Here is a 7,998-nt window from a genome sequence, read left to right as displayed (position 1 = left end):
CTTCAAACAGATAACATTCGCCAGTCCTGCTGAAGTACAGTCAGCATAGGAAAGTTTATTCATAATGACATAAAATCACATAGGTTCAAAGATACAATTTAACACAAAATTATTACACTATGTAACAAAATTTTTATTTTTTCTTGTTCCTGGGCAGAAAGTGCTATTTTCCAATAGCTTATGCCTAAAGTAAATGGAAAAGACCGATTTTTCTTTTGTGACCTGGGAGCTTATAACGAAAACATGATGGGAGGCTATATTTGGGGGCTGATATGTGAAAGTGATTTACATTACAGTCACAAATCTCGTAAAACTACTCACTTCTAAACATTTTTGTACAATTTTAGTATAAATACATGTAAATCTTGATTCATGTTGTTTTATTCAGACCTTATGTATGTGAAAATTTGCCCGTTTTAGAGAGAAAATAGGTTAATTTCTAAATTTCATTATCCAGGTCACAAAAGCAAAGTTTGAAGGGAATAATGGCCATTTTCTGCACTTTTAGAACATAAGCAATTAAGAAATAACACATACTATCCAGAAACAAAATTTATGTTACATCGTGTTATCTGCGTGATTTTGATAGGTGGCCTTAATAAGGGGCAAACTAGGAATTTACCCCTGAATTAGGAAAGGCCCATCTTTTGAAAGAGCTTGGGTTACAGGGTTTTGAATTTTTGTAGTAATTCTTAATAGCTTTGGAAATTTTAGGGCTTGACAAACAGGTAAATTTTACAGATATGGTTTTGAAATTTATCTGTACTTTTCTGTCGTTCAGCGGATATGATGTGTTTCTTTATATTTATTCATTAAGTTGTTTTAGTACAAGCCTTCTGAAATTGAGTTACGTATGATGACTAACCATGATTTTTTTTTACAGGAAAGGAGTAAGTCATACAACATGAGAGTTATGTCAAATTAACTTATTTATAAAAAAAAAAAATGAACCAAACGAAAACAGAATTCTGTAAAAAAACAAAAACACAACTACAACCAATGGTGACAGAAAACAGTGGCCAGAAATGGCATTCCAAAAGTAAGTTCTAAAAATTGAAACCAACTAAAACTTTGCATATAAAATTAATTAACAATGGTGTGACTTTGCTGAGTTGTCTATTTAGGAACTTAAAAAAGACAAACAAGCAAGCAATGAGGCCAGAATAAATACTGCGAGAAAAGCCTTCTGTTAGGAAGTGCTTATTTGATCTTATGGTTGAATCAATATTTGAACAGAGTTTACTTTACAAGATTTTTAAAAAAGCTAGCCAATTTTTGAAAGGTTAAAAGTATGAAAAACTTGTAGAGAAGTAGGATATTATGTGACCCTGTGTTGATACTCCCTTTAAGGTCAACGGGCAGAGTACATGAGACACTAAAATAACTATTTAATAATTTATAGAAAGAACTAACAAATCTCCGAGTACTGAAGTAACCTTACCTTTGTTGAGACACTCTGAAATTATTGTACACCTCTGTAGTAAAATATGTTACTAAAGCACACTGCAAACTGATGATTTCTTACTCACATTCCAAGTGTACAATATTTGGAGAGAGCCATTTGACTGTAGAGAGTCGAGTACATTGAAACAAAATGATTTTAAATATATGATTCAGCAGGTCACGTGACAAAAACACAGTCAATGTAAAGTCACAGGTGAATGGCATGTATCAGAACTACATTTTGATAGTTTGTTATTTTTTTACAGTATACTGAACAGTGATTGCTTTTGGGAAGTGCACATGACAGTCTTTTCTGATGTAAAATATTCATCTGATCACAAAGGTGTGTTCAGATCAGATATTTAGAAGTTCCAAGATGGCAGTAACTCTTGAACTTAATGACACTGAAATGCAAAATAATATTGATCAACTTAGGATGCTGAGACCATTTGGATATACTTCCAACATAACATGCCCTAATCATGATTAAGCAAAGTGAAAATTTTATACAAGGTGATAACTGTGGACACAATTGCTTATACCCAGGCAACAGTATGAAAAATAATCAGAGAAGATCACTATATGGAATAGCAACACAAATCAGGAGAAACCTAGATACTTCCCCATCATATCATTTCAACTGTCACACACCTCAAACAGCTGGAGAAAAATATGGATAGTTGTGCTTTTCCATATAAGGACATAACAGTCAAGTTGCCAGATGCAACACTTATGGATTTCTGTGAAATTAAATCATTGAAACAGTAGCTGGAAATCCATCATTCTCATATGTTAGATGGATCGTGGAAAACATTCAGGGATGAGTGATGTGTTTTGGATATGACAGCCTTATAGCAGAACTTATTGTTATAAAAACTATACTGCAGAGATATTTTCAAGATGCATATCATCACATAAATCATAACCAGGTGTTGTGACTGTATTGACACATTAAGGCTCCAAAATTATTTTAATATTATGCATTCAACTCCTACAAAATTGTAACTTGATCTTTTACATATACCCATGAAAGGAAATGAATAAGATAGTCTCTGATTTAGGTTCCTTTCAGAAAAACAGTATGCACATGAGAAGCAGCAATAAACTATCCTTTATATAAATGATAATTCTACATCATTTTTGTTTCATTGTTTGTTCCTCTTTTCTGATTATGTGAAAATTGAAAAAAGTGGGCACTGTCTGATTCAGTTATTAAATTTTTCTGATTATAATAAGTTGTTGTGTTGTAACATATCTGAAAATAAAACACCAACATTAATATTTTTCTAAAACGTGATAAATGAGTTCCATCAGTACAATATACTACTGATAATTTGGGGCTGGTAAAATAGTTCTTTTAAACAAACTAAGTAAAGTACTTTCACACAAAGTTTAAAATGCTATAAATAGTTTAATGGTTCACAACTATCGACTGTTAATTAACAACACTCAACAAAACAGTACAGTTCGTTTATAGCAATCATAAAATGAGAATACCTGTTGGGTGCCTTATTCTAGGAAGAAGGAAAATTACCTTTACAACTGTTACTCAGAACAGAAACAGAAGTACATGCATACGACTTACAATCATTGTAAAGTCACTATAAAGTTACTCAAAAAACGTTGTACTGTCCACAATCTACAAAATGAGTTTGTTTTTTTTAGGAAAGTTAACACAAATTACAAGATAATTACTCAAACCGATAATCATTTCTGTATAAGAATAATAAGTGTAAAATTCAAGGGAATATTAATTGCTATGATACTTCATAATCTGTTTCATTATCCTTTATTTTTCACTGCTCATTTCGGTTTTTTTTTTTTTACAGTCATTGAAAACTAAAATTATTTATTTTCCTCAACCTGTTTTTCATTCTACATGATGCCATTACTGTAACGAGTAATGTTACAAGATATCTTCTACTAGGTGAGCACTCTCCAGATGCACGTACACAGTCTGGAAGCACATTTGGAATAAAATGTTAAATTCAAGGAATATTCCATACATTTGCACAGCCTTCTATAGACATTCTGGTGGATTTTGTACAGGAGGTGATATAGAACCCTCTATGTAAAATAATCTACACAGGTTAACTATGAATTACAAATACAGGAGAAATAGGTACAAATAGTAAGTAAAATATTTTCTGGTACTTATGTATTATCAGAGAGGTTATTATGAAGTAAATGTTAAAAGGCTGAAATATTTAAAGATGAATACAGAGTTCTTTCTCTAAAGGCAGTAACGCAAATAGAATCCATACCTTTGAATATAAAACACATACATTTATGTATTCCCATATACATGCTTACTAAATATATTTCTATTCATATACACACTTTTCTATTTTAAATAAAACTTTATACAATAAGTTAAATAAATACCAGTTATAAATAAATGCACACAATCACTGATAACACAGATTCCTTGAATATTGAACAGTCAAAGGTTAAAATAAATTTAGGAGAAAGTGTTACACAATTTAAAAAAATACAAGACACAGTTGAGCTACAAACAAGTCAACTTTGAATATATGTAGATTTTCAGGTACAAACCCTTGACTAGAACTGAAAACTGAACAGTTTCAGGTCATAACAACCAACTAGAAGGCAGAGAGAATCTACCTATTTGAATAGTTTGAATGATTAGGACAATACAATCACATGCACAGCTTTATTTTTATTTCAGCAAACATGAAAGACAGGCACCTATAACTGAAAAAAAAAAAAAAAAGAACACAGTGTATATGTATAACAGACAATATCCACTAGAATACACAAAGGTCTTTATTTAACAAAGACCTTTTTTGTTTAATTTTACAGTTTCATTATTAACTGGAATTTGAACATTCGACTATTAACAGACCAATACACAATAACGATCGTCTCATCCCTTGACAATATCCTTTCCCTTCCTTTTATTTGGTTCAACTTTATTATTGCTTCATTGAAGCAAACACTTTATTCTCCCATCAGTCTATGTCGAAAATGAACCATGCAATGAATTTTGTTCGATCTAAAAACTATACACCTGTAGTTGTTTCCTCATGGTTATTGTGATACTTTTAAATGCATTGCCTTATTAACCTTTGATTCTAGTCCTGGCTTTCATCGATGTTAAAATACACTAGTGGATGCAGTAGTTTCTTCTGAGACTTCATTTTTCTGGGCTTTGATCACAGCCAATAATGTTTTTAAAAAACTTCTATGCCCTTTAGTACTTTCTTCATGAAAAGGGTAAAAAATACCTTTTTGCAATAGTTTGTCAAAAGAAATTCTACCACACAAAGAACTATAAGTTTAGAAAGAAACAGCTGGAAGTATAGATAATGAATGATATATGTCTGATACACTTGTTATGATGCAGTATCAACTACTGAATATTACTATCATACAAGCAAGGAAACTTTTCCATAACAATTCTTAATACTAGATAGTAAGTTGAAAGAACTCTGATCTCAAAAGAACCACTTCTGAATTAACTTTTCCTACAATGTTGATAAAAAAAATTATTACAACCATTTCAATTTTTTCCCTTAAGCACAAAGCTAAACAATGGACTATATGTACTGTGCCTACAGGTATTGAACCCTTACTTTTAGTATTAGAAACCCTCAAGTATGCTGCTGAGTCATCATGAGGTGGTGCCATTTAAATAAATTCACACATTGGACAAGGCAATATAAAGACAAGAATGTTCTTATCACCAAAAGTAACTTAAGCCAATAGAGCTTTCTTTATGAGATGTTTACACACACATTCAATACTTATTTTCTTTTTTATACCTCAAAGAACCACTAATTATTGTTTTCCAGACTTTTAGAATTTCAAATAATCTTTAATAATAATGATAGAATGTCAACACATTATTTTTTTTGATGCACAAGAAAAGTTTTGAGAATTTTTTTTTAGTTGTATTTCTTTTTTTGGCATAAATGCTTTAGCTTGTAGCTATTCCTAATGAACAGCTTTCCTTGAAACAATAAAAGATGTGTAATTGTACCATTTAAACTTAAAAGTTTGCACTTTTAGTCTGTGTATTAGTCTTAATCTAATACACATTATGTTAAATCAGTATTGTTCAGCTAAAAGAGATGGAAAATTGCTCGAGACTGACTAATCTTTATCCACCAGTGAGGCAACAAAACACAAATATATGAGCACTAAACTCAAAGATACACATGTAACAGTTTAAAATAAGCTCATTACATTATTATAAATAACTCAAAGTAAATTACACAAAAATTACTTCATTTATATTTAAAACTGGCTTTTGGCATTTTGCACTCTATGAAACTTACCATCATCACCACAAGTGATACACAAACACACAGTTGACAGATTTGCATATCTACTGTTTCTATAGATATTAACCATGTTAACTGGTTTAAAGTTTTAACATATTTCTGCTTTAACATACTTATTCACTCACAATTAGAAAAATGCAAAAGTTAAACAATCTGAAAACAAAACCATTCCTTAGTTTTTCTCTTTTTTTGACAAAGAGTATGTACAAGAAAACAATTATTATTTAGTGCACTGTCAAGAGATTTCAATAAAGAAATTTAAATATATCTAATAAATATTAGTTTCAAGATAATAAGAAGTTATGGATTTTTTTCATCTAAAGTAGAAAAACACATAAATGTATACAAGCTCAAAGTAATTCTTAATATTGCTAATGTCTTACTAGAAACTTACATAAAATAGAGCTGCCTCAAATGGCTTGTGAGCAAAGGAAAGCACCAAATATTGTAAATTTGTTTTGAACTATTATGGCAGTTCATTAGTTTGTTCTTCATGTCTATCAGAAAACATTTACACATTTCTGCCTAAAGGAAGTTTTAAAATATCCAATAATTATTAACATATTCTTACAAAGTGCAATATTCAAAGGCATTAACTTATTTTTGTATCTTTGGCAACAATATGTTACTTACCACACTTCTAGTCAAAACCTGGCTCTCAAGAATGTTTTATACATGGCTACTTATTAGAAATAACTAATGAATAGTTCATCCATTACATTTTTAATGCTATTTTTTATTGTAACGATGAATCAATTTAAATGCTTGGATATTTTACAAATTAGAAGAATAATACTATATTTTTTAACAAACTTTTAAATATGAAATTCAAAATAAACATTACAAAAAGCAACACAAATCCTATATTTTTCTACAATCTCTGGAAACTTTCCCATTTCCTTATGTTCTACGTCATTCCAACAATTCATTTTCCAGAACTCTGCAGAACAGTTTGAAAAGTTCAGTCTATGTCCCTGAAGTAATTCTTATAAATGCATATCTAGTTAATATTAGTCCAAATGGCTTCAGATATTTTTTCACTTGGGAAAGTTTTGAAACAATTGTTTTGAACTTCACTGATAATGGAGCAATATTTTTTATAACCTGACATTCTTCAGGTTCAAAACTTCATATAATGTGGCAGGTAAGAAAACTAAACTGATATTCTCTCCTCTGAGTTTATAGCCAACAGTAAATGAACTTAAACATAGCACATAATATTTGGACCTGAAAAACTACTTACATTATATAATGCATATAATAACTACATTTCGGAAGCAGAATAATAAGTGTATATTAAATATTATACCATTCTCCAAGGAGTTAGCACAAGATATTAATAATTTCACTATTAGTGCAAAATTATGGAAAAACTCGAGTTTCAAAAATAATGAAAATAGTATTTTTTCCCAAACAAATGCTTTTGAATTAGTTATTTTAAAAAGCAGAAGCTAAATCACCTTAACTTAGAGGAAATTAAAGACTGTACACATTTTGAGCAGAAAAATCCAAACTGTATATTAATTCCTTATTGTATGTTTCATAACAACAGATTAAAGGTCAAGATAAAATAAAAAAGTGCCTTTTTAACAGTTTTCAACTAAGTTATTTATAATGTGTATGAGAAACATTTTTACATAAACATGTAAAATGATTTAATGAAATTCTACTTAATTTATTTAACATGACCACTTGTTAAAAGCGATCAGTCACAGTATTTACCAAATTTATCGGATAAGACAATGCTTACTTTTATAATGAGCACCAAATCAACAGCTGTTTAAGTTACACACACAATGACATAAAAACCAAACAATTCTTTAAGCTGCATGTAGATCAACTAAAACAACTTTGTTTGAGCTACAGCTACAACATTAAATCAAACAGCTGTATAAGCTACTTGTATAATGGCATAAAATCAAATAGCTGTTTAAGCTACATGTATAATGGCATCAAATCAAAGAGCTCGGTTTAAGCTACACGTATAATGGCATCAAACCAAACAGCTCTGTTTGAGCTACATGTACAATGGCATTAAAATAAAACAGCTTTGTTTGAGCTATGTGTACAACAAAATTAGTGTTAGAAGATTATAGTGATTTTCAGCACACAATTTCAAGAAGAAATATGTTAGATATGTACTCGTGATATTAATGATGGTGTTTTTTACACTGATGTGTCAGGCATAACTGGCATGATAAAAACTGTATGTATCTAAGAGATAATATGCAATCTGTTTAACATGTAC

At 30.1% G+C, this 7,998-nt stretch overlaps 1 protein-coding gene and 1 long non-coding RNA gene across 2 annotated transcripts in view; one reads left to right on the top strand and one right to left on the bottom strand.

The window, feature by feature from the left end:
• The window catches only part of LOC143228613 (putative glutamate receptor), a 13,013-nt gene extending 12,950 nt beyond the window's left edge, over window positions 1-63 (bottom strand). Inside the window, exon 1 of the mRNA XM_076459838.1 lies at window positions 16-63. Coding sequence (XP_076315953.1) covers window positions 16-63 — 48 coding nt within the window. The remainder of the gene's footprint in view (window positions 1-15) is intronic.
• A 530-nt stretch (window positions 64-593) lies between these two features.
• LOC143228303 (uncharacterized) lies at window positions 594-2,678 on the top strand. Its single transcript, XR_013015310.1, has 2 exons — window positions 594-728; window positions 1,710-2,678. It is a non-coding gene; the product is annotated as an uncharacterized LOC143228303 (long non-coding RNA).
• Window positions 2,679-7,998: the final 5,320 nt, after the last annotated feature.

The sequence above is a fragment of the Tachypleus tridentatus genome, chromosome 10 (genome assembly GCF_004210375.1).
Source record: "Tachypleus tridentatus isolate NWPU-2018 chromosome 10, ASM421037v1, whole genome shotgun sequence".
NCBI classification, from domain to species: Eukaryota; Metazoa; Arthropoda; class Merostomata; order Xiphosura; family Limulidae; genus Tachypleus; species Tachypleus tridentatus.
The sequence above is the reverse complement of the archived record's forward strand: the minus strand, read 5'-3'. Positions and strand labels throughout refer to the sequence as shown.